Here is a 23,136-nt window from a genome sequence, read left to right as displayed (position 1 = left end):
TCTTTGTGATTTTATTGAGTCCTCAGAAATCTACACAGAGACGTAGGAAGCCGTCCTTTTTCTTGACAAACAGGACAGGGGCTCCGTGCGGAGAGGATGAGGAACGGAGGAGTCCAGTCGCAATATTCTCATCTAGGAATTTGCGAAGAGCTACAAGCTCAACCGGGGAAAGGGAATAGATGGTGCCAAGGGGCGGAGCCGCTCCTTCTTCCAAATCGATCTTTAGATCATAGGGACGATGGGGAGGGAGCTGTCCGGCTTTGCTTCTATCAAAGACATCCGCGTACTCGTGATATTCCGAAGGGATTCTGGATAGGTTCGGAGGTTCGGAGGAGAGTGTAGCGGAGCGGAGATTGACACTGGACGGACGAACGAAAATACTGAACTGGACCGATCCCTCTAATTTACAGGCCCGGCAAAAGGCAACTGCATTGATAAGAGAAATATTGGGAACGGTTGTATCAGCGGAGGAACTCGGCGGGGTTACGGAAGGGATTTCCGCCGGAGCCGGCGTAAAAGGGGTCGGAGGAGGTGAAGGCACTCCATGAGGAATCGGACGGAAATCGATGCTGCCCTTTACCCAGTCAATCAACGGATTGTGTCGGGTGAGCCAGCTATATCCTAGAACGATGGAACAGGATGAGTCCAACGGAGTAACATAAAATGTTTCGGAGGTGACCACGCCGGTCGGAAAACGGATCGGCAAATCTACTGCCTCGGTAATTGTGGCATTAGAAGTGCCGTCAAACAAATGGAGCGGAAGCGGAGGAATTGCATAGGTCGGAATGTTATTTTTTCGGATTAGCTTGCTTTCTATAAAACAATGGGAGGAACCACAATCTACTAGAGCCGGGAACGGAGAGATATCAGGAAAAGTAGAAATAGAAACGGACGGTAATAAAGAGTTCGGATTGGAGAAGGATATAGCGTTGAGGCGTAGCTCCATTGCACGGGTTGAGTCAGCGCAACCCTCGTCCCGTGCGGAGTCAAGAGGGTTGCGGACTAATTTTTTGTCTCTTCCGAGACCTCCGGTTTGGCATCCGGAGTTACCGTGCTGGCACAACCTTTGGCCGCACGGGAAGTGGATTTTAGGCAGTCCCGGGCAGTATGACCGGGTCCGCCGCAGAAGAGGCAGAGCTTCTTTTCCATGCGCCTCTGGCGCTCCTCGGACATTAGCTTACCGTCTTTTCCGAGCTTGGACGTCAAGTCCGGAAGTTTGGTGGAGGAGGGAGCCGAAGCGGTTCCGGATTTTCCGCCGGAGTACTCTTTCCGGTCGGAAGTAGAAGCTGACTGCTTAGTGGGAGGGGTGGATGTTGAGGGTTTGGTTTCACGGGAGACTTCTCCCTTGCGTTCCCAGTATCGAGCGTCAATAGTCTGGGCAAGAGTTTTGTATTCCGGAAGGGTGGTAGGTTTCCCTTGACGACTGATCTCGTCCTTGATGCGAGCCGGAAGTCCGTTATAGAACTGACGGCGCAAAGCTCCGTCGCCCCAACCTTGGACTTGGGAGGCTAGCCGCTGGAACTCTACAACATACTTGTTGATGCGCTGTCCGTCGCGCATATAGAGCTGTTTCAGCTGCATTTCCGCATCTCCGACCGGGTCATGAGGTCCGAAGTTAGTTTGAAGTTCTAACATGAACTCAGGGTAGTCATCCATCCAATCCGGACGATCCGCCAGATCATCCGAAAGGAGGTCCGGCTCAAACCATTCAAGGGCCATGCCCTTCAGGTATGATGGCGCGAAGTTGACTTTAGTCCGGCTGGTACGGAAAGATTTTGGCTTAGCTTGAAAGTTAAGCTCACATTGGACAAAGAACGCCCGGAGCTTCCGGGGCTCAGTGCCATCGAAGGTATCCAGTTCTCGGACTTTGACTTTAGAGTCACCAGATCCGGAGGATTGGCGGTTATTACGCACCAGGTTATTGATAGCTTGGGATAGCCGGAGGAAGACTAAGTCCTGCGGACCTAGACCTTCGTTTTCATCGTCTTCCGGGTCTTCCGGATCATCATCCGGATCACCCCCACCATCTCTGGGCGGGTTACCACCCAGAGGATATTCATCGTCGGAATCGTTGTGCGGAAGATTTTTGGCGGGTGTAGGTGTAGGGGTAGTCGGATATGGACGGTTCATAAGTTGTGAAATACTGGAGGCAGCGCCTTGCGCACTAGCGCGGCGCTGAGAGAAACTGAGGAAGGCATCGACTATGGGAGTAGAGTCCCTTCGGGCGGTTACTAAACCCGCCGCATTGAGAACAGTCTGCGCCCGTGTAGGTGCCATAATGAAGTAAGTATACTTGGTAAGGTGTGAGTTCGAATATACTGTTAAGAACATGCTCAAGGGTCAAATCCGAAGGGCTTGGCTTCAGCTCGTGCGCTGCGCCCCTTACCCGAGTATGTGCCCCTAACTTCCGAAGATTGTCGAACAATGTCCAAAGGTTACCGGACGATGTCCGGAGGGCGTCGGGCGATGTCCGGAGTCCAATGTCCGATGTGCGGGAATTCCAACGGATGTTCGGGAACAAGAGATAAGACTAATCCGTACAAAGTCCGAACTAGAAAGGAAACAGCGGAGGACTACCAAAGGTAGAGGCAGAGGTGATAAGTCAATAGGAATCAATCCTAAGACGAGCGGAGGTCGACGAGAGGATAACTCAAGTCGGACGGAGGAAGGAATGAGCAGAGTCTAAGATAATATTCGAACTAAAGATGTACATAGATTCTACAGGGTTTATATACTACTAAGATGCGAAGTCCAAAGCTATACAAAGCGGTGGACGGAGCGTATAGAAAAGTCAAACGCTAGTCTATCGGAAAATAGTTAAATGAACCCGGAGATTAGATCAGAGGAAAATAAAGGGCGGAAATGAAACGAGGTACGGAAAATGATTTAGTCTAACCAGAGTAGGAACATACAAAGGGATAAGGCACGGAAGTTAGACGCGGGTCGGATCCGGGCATAGATAGACGTCGGCCGGATCCGGATATCCGGAAATGATATGTGATAAGTCCGGGTCCGGAACGCGGGATATGACACTCGTGGACCTAGCCCTCATCCTCCTTGAACGTTTACTGCTGGTAATACCGCTATCCATCTAAATTATAGTCCAACTCGCACTGGAATGAAAATTGACGATGTCGCAGACGAGTTCAACATACCGGATCTTCGTGATGCTATTTCAAACTTCTTGCGACTTGACGCGAGGAACAGAGATGTGATTCATGGGGTTGGAATCTCAAGAAGATCGTTAATCGACCGTCCTTCTACTCTGCCTTTTGATCGCGTGCAAGTTTGGCACACAGTTCGCTTGCGGGAAGTTTCCTTCCATGATCCATGTGTCATCTTACCAGCGCAAACCTTGCATGCCTCTCCACCATGTCCCGGGTGGCCGAAAGGCCAACGAGACACCGTCCTTATCAATGTCGATAGAGAGTATGAGTGGCCCCAGTCAGGGTTAAGGGGTGAGTCCTTTTCCATTCTTATCAATCTGGCTGAAATGTGACTCCTTGGAAGGGCACGCCATCTGTGAAGTCCAGCTTATCATCCGCCCAATGGCCCGACGAGGTTCTCATATCACTTGGTGAGATCAGTATCTATGCTATGTGCATAACCTGAAGGTTGGCGCAGTCCATCCTACCGCTGGGATGCATGTATTGAAGCGTGCTAAGCATGGGGATGGCACTCCAGTAGGTAACATAGTTCCTCTCAAGCAAATGTGTACCTTTATCAGCATAATACCTGAGCTGGGAGCTGCAGCGGACGCGCGGTTGACAAAGGAGACTTCTGCACATTATTCCTCGTCCTTTTTCTTGAACAAGTACTTCAACAAGCAGCTTTATTATGCACTTTACCATGCTTCACAACGGATAGATACATAGAATAGTGCTCAGAGATGTTTTCTGATAATTTTGATCCATATGTTTTGATCCATTATCATAACAGATAAGGAGTGTGCGCGGAGTCGCGGACACTGCCCAATTGGTAGTTGCATGCCTGAACGACAAGTTGAGCGTCGACTCCCACCTAACTCGGACAATGCTGTCATCTATGTCCTCCCGGCAATCCGACATCGACAAATTCATGCTCTATGCAACGATAAGCTCTGTTGGTGTCCCTTCTGGCCCACGCACCTTAGATACTACGCAAGCTCTCCTTAGGCAAGAGCTGAAAAACCGCCTGATTCATGAAGGTGTTGGAAGGGGTGCCAGAATACCATTGGAGAACTCCATTTTTCATAATCTTGTGATAAAAACTACTCTCCAATTAAGTGAGATCAAGACAATCCAGTACGACAAAACAAGACCATCTGCATACTCTGGAGAAAAATGGAAATTCCACCGCAGGAGAAAAGGAATCAAACGTACTCGTGGCGCAAAGTATGGACAAGATGACGGTACAGAGGACAGTGGCACAGAGCACAAGGATACAGAGGATGATGATACAGACGACGAGGATGCAGAGGATGATGATATGGACAATGGTGATACGGATATTGACAATGCAGAGATCGAGGGTGCAGCGCTTGGCGTAGAGCCCTTTTTTGACTCGGTGATCCATGGCCAATCTGAAACAGAAACATGGAGTTCCCAAGAGTACCAGCCTTCTGGATCGAAGAAAAGACACAGGCAGGTGCCCGTGACAACTGAAAAAGAGTTTCAACGTCTCTTCTACACCATCCAGTATCACCTGCATCACAAACTGAAACACCACCTCCCTTTCAACATATCGGCTGGGTCCCGGTACTGGTCTGCAGAGTTCTCCACCTCTCCTATCCCAGACGAATACAACTGCCAGAAGCCTGACATAGCCCTGTTTGACTTCGCCATCAAAAACATGGGGAAGACATGGGCAGACGTCCTGTCCTTCGTGGAGCATACCTCCAGTGATCTCGCTAAAAAGCGAGATATACCAGTGTTCTGGGGATCTACGACCAAAGCCTACCTAATGCTGAGAGAACAACCATGGCGTCGATTCATCATTGGGTTCTCGATTTGTGCCAATCAGCTTCGTGCACATTATTTTGACCGCTCTGGTCTCATCATATCCCATCCCTTTCACATTCATCAAAACATGGGCCCTGTGCGACTCACAGAGATGTTGAGCACCCTCACTCTATCAGATACTCACCATTTGGGTTTCGATCCGACGATCCACATGTGTAACGCTGCATGCACAGGAACTCATTCTAATTTAGCACCCGAGGCGAAGGGCTGGGTGAAGGACAACCACGACAAAATGTATTCCATTATGGAGGTTCTGTGGAAGAGCCATGGGCTTTTCTGTCATGGAACGGTTTGTTATTGTGTCATTGATGAGGCAGGGAATAAGTACACTTTAAAAGATTGTTGGGTGACAGAGGAGAAGAGAATGCACAAAACGACCATCCTGCAGATGGTCAAGGGCATCCCTAACGTTGTCGAACTCGTAGACCATTGGGACGTGTATTACGAAGGGGAGCCTGACTGCACAGCGCGCATTCGCAGCCAATACGACATGGGCCATCGGGACAACTTGATGTTCCGCAACAGATTCCACCGCCGCATTCTCTTGTCCCCCTGTGGAGAGCCATTATCTAAATTCAGCTCTAGACGAGAACTGCTCACCGCCTTCTGTGCCTTTGTAGTTGGTGAGTCTTATTGAGCATGCAAAATACTTGTATCGACCTTTATTTTCAGCTCATCACATGATGATTGAGAAGCGAGTCTTGCATGGGGACCTCAGTCCTAATAATTTTGCTGTCCATGACGGTATCGGTTACTTCATTGATTTCGATCACACCTCAATTCTGGTGGAAGGCACGACTAGCACCTATTCGCATGGTACAGTAAGTTTTGGTATACATTTTAGCTATTCATTGTTCATTTCATTTTTTTCAGGGGACCATGCCCTATATTTCTATCTGTATTCTTCAGGCTATGCTGGATCTAGCCCCACTTGAGGTTGACGCCAACATCCCAGGCCAGGATGCTGATCCGAACAATGTGGACGATTCCAAGGTGGACAACAACGTCGACCTTGTTCCGCAGGCTACCAGTGCTCTTCAGAATGTCGACTTCAATACAGATCTAATCGAACACCGGCCCAGCGATGACCTCGAATCTTTATTCTATATTTTCTTCGAATTTGTTGCTAAGTATAGGGGGCCACATGGCCAATTGGCACCCACCTGGTCCCAGCAGACTTTGCCGTGGGCGAGCGCTTATGAAGCTTTGGGCAATGCAGATACCCATTTGGCTCTGAGTACGATCTGTTTCACAAAAATGGGGGTTTTGATGCAAGGCAGATTCTTGGTCGCCAAGACATCCAAATATTTTGCAGAATTCCGACCTCTCGTGCAGAAATGGGGCACCATGGTTTACGGTGCGAACGCGCCCCAAAATCAGGTAGAGATGACCCACTCTGGAGTCCTCCACCTACTCGATATATTCATGAGATCTATTGGTGAAGAACCACCTCCTTTAGGACAACTCCAGAGTCTTCATCCCGGCACAGCAGCATCCCAGAGTCTTCACTCCCGCACATCAGCATCCCATGCCCTTCACACACCCCCAGCAGGGCCATCTGAGCCTTCACCGCATCGTTCTGCTTGTCTTAGCAGATCACTAGTAGATCCTCCGATACCCTCTACAGCACTTTCCGAGCCTTTGTCGTCTCGTTCCCCACGAAAAAAAAAACAAACGGACGACTCGGAGGAGGCATTGAGAAGGTGTCTGAACTTTTTTTTCCATACATGTCATCCCACAATCCTCTTTCCGAGTGCTGGCGCTCTGTATTATGGACTCTGGAGCCTCTTGTCTTCTCACAATTCTCAAGTCTCTTATCCTTCTCGTATTTCTTAATATCCTTCAACTCCCACTATCAAAACGCAACTTGTTGTACCCTCTAATTATTATTACGTTTGGAGTCATACTGTACCTGTACACGTACTCTGTTGTGCTAGTTTAGTACGTCAAGCATCAGCTTATGTGATACGACTCTGGGTACTAATTGGTGGCGACAGGTTTTAGAATCTTGACACTTCCCGCCTTGTCACTCGATGCCTCCGAAGAAGAGGGCCAGGCACTCATACAAAGTCTCCGAGGGTACTCGACGAAGTGAGAGATCTACGCGAGGCCAAGGTGGACATGCAGACCAGTTGAGAAAAGCTGGGGAAACCTTAGAGTCTGTTTGGGCACCCTTGTTTATGCAAATTTGGATCTGACTCATACAAAATTTTGGCTTAGGTGATGGTCAGAACTTCAATGAGATTGTCACGCTGATAACGTCTACTACTAGTGTACTACCAGCACGATGCCTCATAACAATCCTGATTGCGACACAGACTCAGTTGATTACGACCCTGCCCAGACCGAGGCAGAAGACATACTGGACGATGGGTCTGGTAACGCAGAGGAGGATGTTCAAAGGTACCTATCATGGATTATGTATGCCACCATGCAAGCTCTGCGCACGGTGATCACAGTGGTCAATGCAACAACAACCACAATCGAGGCCTATTCCAATACACACTACAATAAACAGCCATATTACACTTCTGCCTTATCAGGGACTGCCTAGGTCACTGAGTTACTCACCAGACATCCAGAACGCATCCGATGCGAGCTCGGAGTTCGCAAGCACGTATTCTATGTCCTTATCAATCTGCTTCGACAAGCAGGATGCAGAGACTCAAAGCATGTGCCCCTGGAGGAGCAGCTCGCGATATTCCTGTATGCGTCTGTTACAGGTCTCTCAATTCGTCACATCGGTGAACACTTTCAGCGATCAAACAAGACAATTTCCAAGTACGTACACTGCCGCTTTCCTGCAACTCACTAACACAATGTTTTTTCAAGATATTTCAAACAGATTCTCTTCGCATTCTCTTCCCCACCAATATATACCACATATGTCCGACTCCCTGATGCGGACAGCCCTCCTCCTGTCGAAATTGTTCGAAACCCGAAGTTCTTTCCATTTTTTGCAGATGCTATCGGTGCTATTGATGGCACGCACATTGTGTGCCATCCTTTCGGCGAGGATCGCCATGCTGCCCGGGACCGCAAGGGCAATTTCTTCCAAAACTGCCTTGCCGCGTGTTCCTTCAATTTATCCTTCAATTACATGCTGAGCGGCTGGGGAGGATCCGCTTCAGATGCCTGTCTCTACCATGACGCCCGCACTACTGACTTCACCATCCCTGAGGGAAAATACTACCTTGCCGACGCTGGATTTGGCTCATGTGACGAGCTACTAGTCCCATATCGGGGTGTGCACTACCATCTTGCAGAATGGGGTCGGGCCAATCTTTTGTAAGTGTGTTCCACAAGTGTCAGTACATATACTTATGTTCACATTGTTATATAGACCTCGCAACCACAAAGAGCTATTTAATTTACGTCACGCCATGCTCCGAAACGTTGTTGAGCGCATCTTCGGTGTTGTCAAGCACCGGTTCCGCATACTTCTCCTTCCGCCAGAGTATGCCATGGGAATCCAAGTACGCATCCCTCCTGCATTGTGCCTCGTGCATAACGTCATCCAAGTTCACGATCCAAACGACATGATGGAGTATCGCAACATATTAGATGAGCACCTCCTCACTGATACCGGAAGCCTTGCTGATAGTCCTCCTACTGAACAAGCACGTTCTTGTGCAAACCTTCATCGTGACCGTATCGCTGCCGAGATGTGGGAAGCTTACAACGAGGAAAGAGTTCGGAGGGGCGCACAAGCAATCATAGAAACATTATCATAGTTGTACGTCAAAATGCGGTGATATTACATTGAGCTATTGAATGCTAGTATCGGGGCACGCTACTACTTTGAGTGCTGGTCCAAAAACAACTTTCTAAGACTAGGTTTTTTGATAGCGAGATAGATGTCAACAATGGCGATGTCACTCTGAAACTTATTCAATACGTTGAGCAACTGATAATCCTCCAAGTCCTCAGTCTGCAATTGCGCCACTGCCTTCTGCCTACGTAAGGGAATAGGATCCACACATTGTGCGGAGGCGTTTGAGGCGTTGGCCTCGAAAGCATGAGTCGCACGCTCAAACATTGAATTGAGGCCTTGAATATCAGACCCCATCTGCTGGAGGGCCAATGGCATTGACAGGCGTGCTGACTTTCCCGAATCTCCGGACTTCATCGAATATGCAGGACAGACAACAGCGAGTGTGCTATCATCGTCATTGATAGCTTTCCATTTGCCGGAAGCAGTCAATGATGGCGCACTAGGGAAGATGGATGCATCAAGTGGGAGTTGGTGCGAAGCACCAAAGATTGAGGGCCCTGCGGCATTGGTATCACCGGTAGGGCCCATTTGAGGATCTGAGTCGGCGACAACAGTCGCGCGCTCAGGACCAGCCTGCACTGTGGTACTAAACTCGAGCCCATCAAGGGCATCTCCAAGATCCGACATGTGGACTTCATCGAAAGAGGAAGAGGCGACTGCATTGTTGTTAGAGTGTGAGGGAATGTTGGCAATGTTCGAGTTAGAGCGCTGTGTGATGCCGGTGGCAAAAAAGGAGTGGTTGTTCGCAGTTTTGACAGGGATGAGACCCTTCAATGAGTCATAGTGCTTCCACCCTTTGTCCTTGAGGCTCTTGGCTTTGGAGTTTTTCTATTGGTACGTAGTACTCATTAGCATAGTGCTGTGCAGAGTCGAGTCGCCATACCTTGACAAAGTCTGCCCACATACTTTCTGACTCTGCGGTAATCGAGGCTCCATTCTCCAAGCTGTAAGACAATCCAGATGTGTTAGCCACTTTGTGGACTACGTTGTATAGACTTCGGAGCTAGAAGTTCATCAGTGAAGGTTTGACTGATCGAGAGTGAGATAGCATGCACCCGTGCCCATTTCGATTGACACGCCATTGGTGTCTTGGGTGCACCTGAGCAGGCATGGTTTGCCATGCTATCAGCAATAGAGACCCAGAATTTCTTGTCAAAGTTCATGCCATCCCCGCCTTTGGGGCGGTTGGCAGTGATATACTCGATGAGTAAAGTCTCATCCATTTCGGTCCATACACATTGATCCTTTGATTCCGTCGCTTCTAAACCACCACGAGCACTTTTGCAACCGCGTGACATCCTGTGAGTGTTGTGTAGATAGATGGACTGTCGTCGAGTAATGGGCATGCCAGCGATTGTGATTGATCTATGTATGTCACATTGTGACCAGCAAATCACCTAAGCCAAAATTTTGTGTGAGTCAAATCCAAATTTGCGTAAACAAGGGTGCCCGAACAGACTCTTAGCGGCCCCGGCAAGGAAAGGTCGGAAGGAGACCAATCTTGACATTAGTGATGCAGAAGAAAACCCCATGGCTCCTTCCCAGCTCCAGAAACTGAAGAAAAGTGTGTATAGTTGATATTCTAATATAAACTCCCAAAAGCTAACATTCTTTCAGGCTACTACTAAAAGGTCTCTGACCGGGAGCTCCAATCTTACTCAGTGTTCTGTTGGTATCAACAAGAATGTCCATCCTGGATGCCAGCAACCTAACCCAGGATGCCAACACTCTGACGCATCTCTCCGAACAGCCCCAAGCACAGCTCAGTCTTCAGGTAGGTTTGGGTTTCGGCAGCCCACTTCAACTGGCAGTCAGAACACCCAGAAGGCGCCACAGGTCTAATGAGCGTACCCATGAGGAGGAGGCTGGAAATCAAGCTCCAGAGCATGGTATCGGTGACAACGACGACCAGGACCAGGACCAAACTGACGGGGAAAATGAGGAAAGGTACATCTTCTGCTACTATCTCATCCGTCTGTTGTCACATGTGCCCAATGCAGGGACGAAGTTCAGGACCAGGAGCAAACACTTGAAACAGGTGATACCACGGACTTTGGACAACACGAAGACGATTTGGATGGCATGTACGAAGGTGAAGCTCAGGAAGATTTCGACCATGAGCCCGATACTGTGGACGATTTTCTGAATCAAGGTATGATGGGATCTCAACGTTTAGCCTGATGCTTAGGGATTTCAATCAAGGTATTGATGGGGATTTTGACGACGAGCCTGGTACTCAGAGGGACGAACCTGACGCTCAGGACAGTGGTATTGATGATGATTTCAACAATGAGCTCGACAACGCAGCCAGAGACGAAACAGAGGAAAGTGTTTTCATTTTTGTCTTGAGGTTAATCTTATCACACACTCTTCAGGAAGCTTTTGATGTTCTCGAGCGTCATCAAATGAAGAATGGATGGCGCAAGGCTCCTTCCTTAACTTATCTATTGAAGGCGAAACATACTGAACGCAGACGTGCTTCTAGCCAGTCGAAGTCTCCTCATCAACTGTCACCTCGACATGTGGTGTCTACTGGGTCATCTGCTCTAGTGCGACCTCCTAAATGTGAGTGCTAACCTCACATTACTTCTAACCACTCAAAGTATCCAGACCAGTGTTCGGTGTCGCCTTGTAGACACACATCTCAGCGTGTCCCGTCCATGCGCCCTTCTTCCTCCCACGTGCACTCTCGCCATTCTACATGCTCAAGGTCTCCATATCGGTGTTTGGTGTCGGCTCGTACTAGACATACATCTCAGCGTGTCCCATCTACACACCCTTCTTCCTCCCGCGTGCACTCTCGCCATTCTACACGCTCAAGATCTCCATATCGGTGTTCGGCATCACCTCATACACGCGTATCTCAGCGTCCCCCCCACATGCAGTTTCCTCATCGGCGTTCTCCATCTAGGCGAAGCACTTCCTCCAGTCATGCTACACATGATGAGCCAGATTCATACAGAAATAAGCGCAAGGCCAAGATAGTCCAAGAGGACCCCGCAAAGCTCGGCTTTTACCCACCTGCCTGGCAAGCATTTTTGCAGGCAGCGAAGTTAGAAATGCGTCTGCAGGCTGTTCTAACACATCCCATTCCAGATCATCGAGAGGCGCTACAACTTGCGCAAGAAGTTCTTGACGCTGAATTGTGGATGTACCACAAAAAAAAGATCAAATTGGACAACGGTAAATAGGTTCCTCACATTGCCTGACCCCCTTTGCGAATCTCATCTTGCTTCTTAGGCTATTTTCCGCAGTACACGACACAAATGTCGCAGCTGGTAAGTGTCTCATTAATGGATGTACTATAAACTTATATCTTTACTGTCAGCTCTGTGATGATCTATTTACGTTTCGCACGGAGCTGAAGAAAGTTGTTATCTCCGTCGCGAAAGCATCATACGATATCTTCCCGAAGGGCACCATGGCGCGCAAGGATGAGGTACAGAAATGTGTCATTGTGAAGGCCACCAAGTTACTCAAGACCGGTGATTATCTTTATGTTCCTGATTCATCTAATGTATGGTTACCTGTTTACGCCTCCCAAGGCAGCCACTCACTATTAGTTTTATAGGGCAAATGGAAGAATTTTGTCTTGCAAGCTCTCAGGGATGGCTGCCTCGAATTCTACTATGGTAATAGCAAGAAAGCCCTCAAGAACACATCTGAATTTCAACGTGCAATACCTGTCAATGGGCTGCTTCTTGTGGGCGCCGTGGTGTGCCCTGTTTTTTATTTTATTTGTGTTATTTAGTCATTGACGAATCAACAGATGAAGGGTGTCCTCACTGGGTTTTGCGAGACCGGCACTGACAAAGTCCCAGACCTCTCTGCAGATAAATGTAGGGTTGATTTCAACTCGCTGCAGAGGTCTACAGACGCACTTCTAGAAAATCCTGACTGTCGTGCGGAGCTCGAGGAGATGTTGGAGCAGTGGGCTATGATTGGGGCGGGTGACCTTGATTTTGACGAGGGTGGTATGGGAGGCAGTGATATGGAGGATGTCAACATCATCTTATAATCTAGCATACTCTCTCATTCAGCATGTTGTAATTTGTGACAATCAGCATGGTTTTTGCATCCTTTACAAGCCTGTACAATGTCTAGCAACTGCATAAACTTATATAAAATGTGCCACCTATACAACATGTGCCACCTATACAACATGTATCACCTACACAACATGTATCATGTGTATTGTCTGTACAAAGGCACAGACTGTAACATTTGTATATATTGTGAGACCTTGTGACAGGACTGTAAAGGGTAGACTTTCCTGTGTGACTGTAAGGCTTGTACAGGCTTGTACAGTCTTGTACAACATTGTACAGGTACCAGCTGGTTTGCTGATGAAAGAGAAACCACTATGGTGTAGTGGTAAGTTATACTCCCTTTTTTGCCTTACGACCCGCGTTCGAATCTTCCCCTTGCCTTTATTATTGAGCTGATACAAATGGGAGATACAAACAAGGTCAAACTCTTGCACCACCAACAACTTGTGCCAGTCGGCCAAGTGTGTTAGAGTCTAAAGTTGTGCTGTTTGAATTATTGTTGGTTGTATTTGGTTTGTGTGGCGGCACTCGGATGTACTCTCAACACACTGCTGATGGGTAGGAGTCTGTCCAGAACCTAGGTCCAAACCCGAACATCAGCAAATCATCGAGTGCCTTTTCGTGCCTTATTTGCTCCTTAAGTGCCTTAATTCGTACAATAAGGCAAATTTAAGGCCGTTTTTCTGCCTTAAAATAAGGCGAAAAAAGTAGATCCACTTCCTTAAACCAAGGCAGTTCACTTAAAATCAGGCAAATAAGGCAGCTAAGGATATCATTATTTTGTAGGACAGAATGATACTAAGTAGACTAAGGCGAAAAAGGATATCAATTGGTTCAAGGCAATCTATGAAAATGATGAAAAAAAATTAGAAAATGCATATGAAAGGAATTGACGATGGCGTGAGCAGGGATTGAAGTGATTGATGATTTGAGGCGGGGAGATGCGCACATATAGTGGCCAACCAAGTTCTGTTAAATATAATGGTGTCAGAGCAAGAAAAATCGAAATAAAGAAATAAAGAAACAAATACTACAGATACGGATATGCAAACACAGATTCATGGGGACCTGACTTCCATCATTGAGAATATTGTCTTTGTCTGGACCCCTGCAGCGAGTACGCTTCATGTACGCTTGAGATCGTTGGATGATTTCTTGCACGCAGTCGAAGGGCAGCTCCTTGATTCACTCCATGTATGTGATCATATCAGTCTCCCAATTGCCCAAAGAAAAAGCAGTGCCTGTGTTACTCATTTTGTTGGTGGCGTGGTTGAGCGTCAACATGACCTTGTGTTTCCCTTGGTCCGAAGTATCTTCCACAATGAGGTCGTTGCGAGCTAAAATAAGTGCACACTCGGCCTGCAAATGATAAATTAGTAACTTTTGTAAAGGCGATGCAAAACTCATGGCTGCGGTGGTCAGTGCAAGGGCTGTTGCATGTCCAGGTAACTCGAAGTCAAGCAAGTCAATTATCTGGCATCCTTGGGTGGCGTTGAGTTGAACAGCGAAGATGTGCAAAATGAATTCTGATAAGAAAGCTCCAGGCAAGTCTTCACTATCCGGGTCTTCATACACAAAGCGTGAATCTTCGAGTTGATATTCGGTGTATGCTTTCTGTGCCTCCTTAGTGTTGTATTCATCTGTCGAGGCAAAAAATGTCATGAGGATGCTGATAGCAGTGGAGCCAAAATTTCCTCTCCACTCAGAGATCCTTTGAGATACCTGCCAGCATTGCGGTCAACTAATAGTACTAGAATAGGAATTCACTCACAAGAGTGAAGGCGAGATTGCAGCCATCATCATACTGAAAGTTTCCAGCAGTGGGATCCACCACCAGGGAGATATCGTCGAGAATGTCTGAAAACTTCTGCTCCAGGATAGATAGTCCATGGATATTGGCTATTTCCGACCCAGTGGATGACCGTTGGAATAAATACGGAACGAAAGGTCGAGTTCTGAGCACCGCTGGGTAGGTGCGAATTCTTTGGTTTTACTCTCTTCTGATTGAGTCTAAGTGGTGCACATCCATTTTCAGTTTTGATGTACTTAGGTGTCTGGTCGTCTGTTGCGATCTCCATAACACTAACTGACATCTGCAAAGGAATTTGTCAGTACTGAGGCTACCAGAGTAGATTCTGCCGACAGAGGTTGTGAGCCGACTGTTTGACACTTCACAGACCTATGAAATTCCGGAACCATGGTAAGTGATTCATCTATTTCACAGGAACCACTAGTACTTACCTCAATGTCACCCTGCTGATCCGTCATGTCGACATCCTCCTGAACATCTTCATCAGCATCTTGGTCTTCCTCCATTTCACGCTGCTCTTCGGGTTCAAGGTCGTCTGTCAAGGCCGTGGATAATCCACGTTTTCGTCCCCTCGGTTCATCAGTGGTCTGAGAAATATGCACAATGCCCTGCCTTTATTCAAGTAGTTCCCATTCGCAAGCATGAATTCACTCACCAGCCCACCCCAACTCGTAGGTATGCTATCGTCATGATCTTCAGGTGGGTCGTCGTCTTCGAATCCTTCTGCATAATTGTGTGCGATCACTGAAAATTTATTAGTGATGTGCACAAAAATCAGACTGTACTTACCGCTGGCACGTGCACTTGGTGGCGCAGAAGGCTTCACTTGGGACTTGGACACCACACCTCTGGCCCACTTCCCTACTCCCGCTCCCTCTGCAAGCTTGGATGATTCAGATCCCCTACATTGTAGGGAGTGGAACAGATCAAAGTAATAAAGAGTCAGCTCTGATAGAAGTAACATCACAGTTAAGACAAACTTACAGCGACTTCCGGAATTTCCCATTATCAACGGCGCTTCCAACACGTGTTTCACTTAAGGATGCTACATCATTATTGGACACTTTTCGACTGGCGTTCACACCATCCTTGAAGGTGAGTTTCAAGCCTGGATATTTTTTCCTTTGGGTGTTGGTGTCTTGAGACGCTGGACTTGTCCCAACAGCTGTACAAATGGTATAGGATTGGTAAGTCCTTGCAACATTATATATTTCGTAAGGCTTATGTGTCTTGTTGAGGTTTGCAGTTGGCGCTGTGACTGCCTTGGTCGCTGGGTGCGGCTTAGGCTTTGCTCTGACAAGGGGTCCAGGGCCAGCACATTGAGCCATCTGCTCGACAGCCATGGCATCTTCCTTTGCAGCGACCTGCTTTTGGGCATTATCCAAGGCAGTCACCTTGGCTGATTTCTCTGCTGATGCCTTCTTTTTTTCAGCAGCAATTACCTCCTATGGGCGCGCCACACAATTCGCATCAAGAACTACCTGTCCGGGATGTATGTTGGCATTCCCTGGGCATGTTGCGGGCCGAGGCATATGTAGAGAATAGAGAGAGCAAGGACAAGCTGTTGAAGGAACATTGGCAGTAAGGCGTTGAAGGAATGTAGACGCTAGCAGAAAAGTGGCAATGAACCAGCAAATTTTTATTCATTCAATATTGAACATGTCATAATTTTTGATTCACACACTTACTAGCTAGTATTAGTCTAATCTGCATTCTATATACTCCATTTCCTGGTATCCGTTGCCAACTGCGACTGCTCACCGCTCACCATGGCCCCAGCTGTCACCAGGCTTGTCTGTTGATTTCCGAACTGCAACAGGGTCTTCAAAAACAAGTCTGGCCTCACCCAACACACAAATACGAAGCATAGTGCTCAACAAATACAGCGAGACCTCAATCGCACAACTCCACTTGCAGGTCCCAGATTTATACCTCCGAGAAGTCATTCTCCCACTCCAACAGGTGAAAATCAGGTTATCGACGAGAATTTCCATCAAGACACAGCAGGTGAGCAGGAGGATGGAGGCTTTGTACCTGAGGAAGGTACTTGGGTGGATATGGGGCGTTTATTCCGCACATTCCATCCACACCTCACAGGTGAGTGTTTTTTTAGGAGTCCATCATACCATGTCACTCATTTCTTTTGACTTAGGACTCAAATGTGATGCTAACGGGTCATTTATCGACCAGGATGCACCCCCACTGCCTCATATGGATGCTCCCCCGACCGACTGGACACCTTATAACGATCAAGCTGAATTTGAGATGGCAGAGTTCTTATTCATGTGTAATCAAATGTCCGCAAAGCAGATTAATACACTTCTCTACTTGTGGGCCGCAATTCTCATTAAGCACAACGACACTCCCCCTTTTGCAAACCATAGGGACATGTATGCTACTATCGATGCAACACCACTTAGTGATACCCCTTGGAAAAGCTTTATGATGTCCTACAATGGAGTCAGACCCAAACAAGATGTACCACCATGGATGGCACAATATGATGTATGGTATAGAGATTCATTGCAAATGGTGCGCAGCATGCTAGCAAACTCTGACTTTGATGGAGGAATAGAGTTTTCACCATATCACGATTATACCGCTGAGGACAAATGATACTGGAAGAACTTCATGTCGGCTGACTGGGCGTGGAACCAGGCAGTATGCCTTTTAATATTCACATTTTTAGCACACTGACAATCATCTCAAGGATGTTATCGCTCAAAATGAGGAGAATCATGGTTCAACATTCGTGCCATTGATTATCGGCAGCAACAAGACTGTCGTTTCTGTCACTACTGGCCAAACTGAATATCACCCGCTTTATCTCTCAATTGGGAACATTCACAATAGCGTACGACGAGCACATCGCAATAGCGTTGTGCTCATTGGATTTCTTTCAATACCGAAATGTAGGTGCTTGTTATTCTCATTGCAGCATTGCATCATGACCTTCATTTGTTTAGCCACGAAGGAACATAACGATAATGTCAAGTACAGAAATTTTCGACGGCAACTATTCCAGTGTTCCCTTGCCAAGATTTTCGAGTCTGTGAAACCCTTTATGGAAACTTTTGATGTCACATGCTTTCTGGATGGCCATTTTCGACAAACCGTGCACAGCTTGGGCCCATACATTGCCGACTATCCAGAACAGTTAATTCTTACTGGCATCATGCAGAATTGGTGTCCTCGGTATGTCACAAACTTTTATTTCTCTTTTCAATGACTCATTTTATCACAATAGGTGTCTGGCGAATAGGAAGGATCTTGATGGCACTCAACCATGTCTGCATCGACACGAAGCACACACTGAGTTGCTCATTGAACAATTAACATACAAACAGGCTTGGTATGAGCATGGCATCATTGCCAACGTCGTCATAAGTTGTTTGCTGAAGCTCACCAAGTCCAATCTCTCCTGTCCGCTTTGCTAGCCATTTACAAATGATTTTCCTTGAGCAGACATCCACAAGCTCCTATCGCCGGATATTTTACATCAAATCATAAAGGGAACTTTCAAGGATCATCTGGTTGATTGGGTGGGCGAATATTTGCAGGTCACACATGGTGCTCGTCGTGCGGCCAAGATCATAGATGACATTGACTGCAGGTATGCAAACCGTTGATGTTTTTCTAATAACTACTAACAACACACAGGATAGCAGCAGTCACCCCATTCACTGGGCTGCGACACTTTCCTGACAAGCGTGGTTTCCGGCAATGGATGGGTGATGACTCAAAGGCATTGATGAAGGAAACCCCGCCTCCACTCCGCTTGGCTCTTTCCGATTGGAAATTGAGTGACGGCATTCTCTTATATAAAGGACTTACTTATGTACCCCCAGGCGATATCCGCCACAAACTTGTTTCCCTCCATCATGACTCTCCCACCGCCAGACACCCTGGACGTTTCAAAACCCAGGAACTCCTATCTCGCAACTATTGGTGGCCAGGTCTCGCGACCTTTGTTAAGAACTATGTCGAAGGATGCAGCATATGCCAGCAGAACAAAGTAAACACTCATCCTTCACATCCATCTCTCGCTCCTATTCCCCCTCCTATATCTAATTGACCCTTCGCTCATTGTTCAGTTGACCTGATCACCGACTTACCCTTATCTGACGGATTCGACTCTATTATGGTCGTGGTCGACCATGGACTTTTGAGAGGGGTAGTATTCACCCCTTGCCTCAAGACAATTGACTCAGAAGGAGTCGCGAACATTTTCTTTTCTAAAGTTTTCTCTAGATACGGACTTTACAATAAACTCATATCAGATCGCGGACCCCAATTCACTTCCAGATTCCAACTCAAACTCGGAAAACTCCTAGGATATAAGAACTCCCTTTCCACCACCTTCCACCCCCAGAGTGATGGAGAAACTGAACAAGTTAACCAAGAACTCGAAGTTTACCTTTGCATCTTCTGTGCCAATGACCAGACCAGATGGGCCGCCATGCTTCCTCTTGCCGAATTCGTCCATAATGCACAACATCACTCTGCATGTGGCACTTCCCCATTCTACCTTATGATGGGCTATCACCCAAAACACCTTCCTGATTCACATCCTATATCCGACATCCCTAATATTGAACAACGTCTACTTATGCTGAACAAAGCACACGACGAAGCGCTAGCCGCTCATGAACTCGTTTGTAACACTATGCGTCAATGAATCACGTCCAAATTCGTACCATTCTCTGTAGGCAGCAAGGTCTGGCTCGAAGCCAAAACCTTCATCTCAGATATCCTAATTGGAAACTTGCCCCGAAATGCAAAGGACCATTTACCATCCTCCAAGTCCTCTCGCCCATCACGTATAAATTAAAACTTCCCTCTCAGTGACATATTCATCCCGTGTTCCATGCAGCCCTACTCTCACCCTATAAAGAAAACGACGTACACAGTCCTAACTTTATTAACGAACCACCTGATATCATTGACAGAGAAGAAGAATATGAGGTAGAAGCCATCATTGGTCATCACAGCTCATCGTCCAGACGATCTTACCATGTTAAATGGAAGGGATTTCCTAGTTTGGATAACGAGTGGTTGACGGAAAAACAATTGGGTAACACTTCAGACATTCTTTCTTTTTATAAATGATCACATCATCTTTAACGTTTGTAGTAATCTGGGCTTACTACCCTTAAAATGTGGGTAATGTTACAGTTCTATTCTTTTCACCTCCTCACGCTGTCACATATGCTTACTCATCATTCCATAGTATTCTATTACATTCTATCGTATGATTCTCTCTCTCTTGTTCCTATTTGCTATTCATATTCAAACTCCGCTTCAATACTCCTATATATACCTTACTCTTTACACTTTGTATCTTTAACTTGACCTACGCAGACCAGGGCCTGCAATCTAGCTTCATCTTCATCAGAACATTGACTTTACTTCGATCCTTGAAACGTTAAGACATCTGAACAATGCTGAGCATAACATAATGTGATTAGATTCGCCTCGGCTGAGTCCACCACTAGCACACCACCACCTGTCGCTAATGACACCAACAGTTTGCAACCGCCTACGGCCAACAGCACCCCACCCATGCCTGCTACACTGCCGCCTGCCACTAGCAATGTGCCATCAATGCAAATTCCTGACACACACATTGATCCACGTCTCCTGAACGATGTCCCTACACCCAACCTCATCAACCCTACACCAGAGCTCATCTTTCCTACCCCCAATCTCACTCTCACCTCGACTATTCATTCGGCATCTCTCAGTGACCCCTCTGGTGTTCAAGACACATCAGCACTAACTGCTGTCACAAAATGCAAGTGGTGTGCACCAGCAACTCTCGAGGAACCGAGGTCCAAGCATTTGAAAAAACCCTCAGTTAAGGCACTGGCAGCAGAGATGGATAATGGAGGCCAAAAGGGAAAGAAGAGCACATGAGGAAGAGCTGGGAAGAAGGCTTCTGGACCCAAGAGTACTGCCTATGTTGATTCCGAGAACGAGAATGATCACACTGACGCATAGTTTGTCTTTTATGTTTGATATTATCTTGAATCAATGTTTTTTGTCTATATTTGGTGGGATGACTGGAAATCAATCAACATACGCCACATATATGTTAAAACACGCCTAAAAATACATAGAAATGAGTGAGATAGTGAGCTCGCTGCCTGACATGACACCGACAAAGTGTTGCCGCTGCATAGCTGCCTTTTTGGGACAGTGGCAATGGGGCACGTGCATCGTCGACATTCCTACCATATTGGTAGTTGCTGGGGCGCCCTGCCAGTGCTCACAAACAAATATATTACCTTATAAGTGTTGAGCTGGTTTCTGGGGTGCCCCGCTGGTGCTCACAAACAAAGAAATCTACCTTACAGTGTATTAAAGTGGTAGCTGGTTGCTGGTGTGCCCTGCCGGTTCTCACAAATTGGCTGTTTCGACATTATTAAGAGCGTGGAAACGTGTTGATGTAACTCTTACTTAGCTAGGAAGTGTGGGAGTAATAGGTGTGTACAGTGCTGTACAGTGCTGCACAGTGTGCAAGCTCTACAGCTTGGTCCCAATTAGTCAGTTCATCACAGTAACACTTTGCACTGTGGATCTCTGTACAGACACCCACAGACCACACAGTAATTACAAAATTCTACCTAAATTGCAATTTTTTTTGCTGGCCATCTATGTACAGACACTCACAGCGCATACAGAGAATCGGAGCTGTACAGACATTGCTCGCTGTACTGCTTACATTACACTGGACAAAATTTAAAATAAAAATCATATTGAATCACATGACTATGACAGATGGTACTAGATCATGATCGGGAATACAATGATATGGTGCGCTAAAATGATAAATGCTTGGTTGATATAAAACAGGACGAAACATTAGTCGAGAAGAATCTGCAGGTGGTCGTGCCTCGCCTCATCAACTCCTTTGAGATTCATAGCTGCAGCCCTGTACAAATGAAAATCAGTATGAAAATTTTCACGGAGTCAAGATCCTTGCCATCCTGCTGCAGCCCATTCTTGCAGTTGAGCTAACAGCCTAGGCCCATGATATGCATCCTCAAGGATATATTTGAGCAATTCCAGCATCCGACAATAGATAGGTCCGTAGTCCTTCATGGAAAAATTCGGGTATGACTTTCCGTGTTCATTCTTCGCAAGGCCATCGAGGACACAATTGAACTAATAATAAAGACGCAAAATCAACATACAATATTGGTAAAGGAGAGAAAGTTACCACTGCAGCAACCAAAGCCAAACATGAAAGGGGCAATTCCGTGCGGAAGATCTCTGGCATCCTTCGCGCAATTCGGTATGGTCCTGTGTAGAAGAATGAGATGACGGTTTCACAACGGGCAGGATGAGCAAAGTTTTGTGTTCTCCCCTGGCAATCTTTCATTAGTACAATTGCAATCAGCACCAGATCACTTACCTGTTCATCCACCCCAAACCGTAAGAAAAATGATCCTTTGATTAATTCAGCTGCAGCATGTTTGATCCAAGCAGCACATTCTTGAACGGGGACTGAAAGCGGAGGAACAAGCGAATATGATACTGGTACAGTGCTTATGGCGGTCTTCTTCAAGTCAGATCGCCAAGTTGAAAGATCGTCGTACAGCTTTCAGTATGGACCATCAGTGAGGTATCAGCACAAAATGAATTATACACCTACCAACAGAGTCATATTGAATTTTTGCTCTGGCCAAACCCCTGCATCACAATATGACAGATGAGTTCCAGAACGAATAAGAACAAATGAGTACTTGCCAGCTTCAAATTGTTTGCCATTTGTATCCCACATGACTAACACTGCAACAAGAACTTCAGTTATTGTTCCTGGTAGATTCTTCACCAAAGTTGGAAACGGTGTAGAGAATCATGCCTCTCATGGCGTGATATGGCAGTTTCCACTAGGGAGTATACAGCACAAACTCACAGCGTCATTCTGTGTGCTATCCACAGCTATTCCTATATGAGGCGCAGCTTTCCCGCGCAACGCGCACCATGGGCGCACCATTCCCGCGCTTCGCGATGTATATACGCGCGCACGCTTTCCCGCGCTTGAGCGCCCTATGGCGCCAGCCATCCAGATGCATTCATTCACTGTCCACCAAGTTCTATAGTGCGTATATTTCTATTTCTCTCATTTGCATATTGTTCCGTCTTTATTTTTATCATGGACCCTTACTTATATATATATTTACATACCTACTCAGTAGCGCTTCGGCTCCGCATGACCGCGCTTAGGCGCGCTATATAAGCGCCAGCAGTACATACTATGAAGGGGAGTTTCCACTTACTTTTTACCTTACCTTACCTTTTGACTTGAGTACCACCCACTTTTACCTAGTAGAACATAGTAGAAATCTATTCCTTACATTTTGCACTCTTATATCTCTTATCTTGCATTATAACTTCACTTAAGTTTAGTCTCTCTTATTTCCGCTTATGCGCGCGCGCTTTCCCGCGCTTCGCGCTAATACGCGCGCGCGTTCCCGCGCCTTCGTACCTTGCGCG

At 46.9% G+C, this 23,136-nt stretch overlaps 5 protein-coding genes across 5 annotated transcripts; 3 read left to right on the top strand and 2 right to left on the bottom strand.

Moving 5' to 3' along the window:
- Positions 1-4,044: 4,044 nt before the first annotated feature.
- F5147DRAFT_778711 (uncharacterized protein) lies at positions 4,045-6,836 on the top strand (the record flags this gene model as incomplete). Its single annotated transcript, XM_041442168.1, has 3 exons — positions 4,045-5,623; positions 5,673-5,821; positions 5,874-6,836. 3 exons carry the CDS (start codon positions 4,045-4,047, stop codon positions 6,834-6,836), a joined length of 2,691 nt encoding a protein of 896 aa, XP_041287780.1.
- A 3,623-nt stretch (positions 6,837-10,459) lies between these two features.
- Positions 10,460-12,793, top strand: F5147DRAFT_656915 (uncharacterized protein; the record flags this gene model as incomplete). The annotated part of the gene is made up of 10 exons (XM_041434166.1): positions 10,460-10,722; positions 10,776-10,927; positions 10,978-11,105; positions 11,151-11,340; positions 11,535-11,643; positions 11,687-11,958; positions 12,016-12,053; positions 12,104-12,292; positions 12,347-12,490; positions 12,545-12,793. 10 exons carry the CDS (start codon positions 10,460-10,462, stop codon positions 12,791-12,793), a joined length of 1,734 nt encoding a protein of 577 aa, XP_041287779.1.
- A 1,109-nt stretch (positions 12,794-13,902) lies between these two features.
- Positions 13,903-15,977, bottom strand: F5147DRAFT_778707 (uncharacterized protein; the record flags this gene model as incomplete). The annotated part of the gene is made up of 9 exons (XM_041442167.1): positions 13,903-14,003; positions 14,075-14,546; positions 14,596-14,691; positions 14,747-14,917; positions 14,968-15,003; positions 15,066-15,242; positions 15,290-15,378; positions 15,424-15,536; positions 15,619-15,977. The coding sequence occupies 9 exons, from the start codon at positions 15,975-15,977 to the stop codon at positions 13,903-13,905; spliced, it is 1,614 nt and encodes a 537-aa protein (XP_041287778.1).
- A 784-nt stretch (positions 15,978-16,761) lies between these two features.
- Positions 16,762-18,441, top strand: F5147DRAFT_656913 (uncharacterized protein; the record flags this gene model as incomplete). Its single annotated transcript, XM_041434165.1, has 7 exons — positions 16,762-17,166; positions 17,345-17,546; positions 17,601-17,829; positions 17,882-18,021; positions 18,100-18,247; positions 18,295-18,365; positions 18,392-18,441. The coding sequence occupies 7 exons, from the start codon at positions 16,762-16,764 to the stop codon at positions 18,439-18,441; spliced, it is 1,245 nt and encodes a 414-aa protein (XP_041287777.1).
- Positions 18,442-21,498: 3,057 nt separating this feature from the next.
- On the bottom strand, positions 21,499-22,303 carry F5147DRAFT_778704 (uncharacterized protein; the record flags this gene model as incomplete). The annotated part of the gene is made up of 5 exons (XM_041442166.1): positions 21,499-21,568; positions 21,656-21,801; positions 21,857-22,003; positions 22,052-22,237; positions 22,292-22,303. The coding sequence occupies 5 exons, from the start codon at positions 22,301-22,303 to the stop codon at positions 21,499-21,501; spliced, it is 561 nt and encodes a 186-aa protein (XP_041287776.1).
- Between the last annotated feature and the right edge of the window lie 833 nt (positions 22,304-23,136).

This window comes from Suillus discolor, assembly GCF_016758755.1.
Source record: "Suillus discolor strain FC423 chromosome Unknown F5147scaffold_75, whole genome shotgun sequence".
Classification (NCBI taxonomy): domain Eukaryota; kingdom Fungi; phylum Basidiomycota; class Agaricomycetes; order Boletales; family Suillaceae; genus Suillus; species Suillus discolor.
Note: the sequence above shows the minus strand (reverse complement) of the source record. Positions and strands in the feature narration are given on the sequence as shown.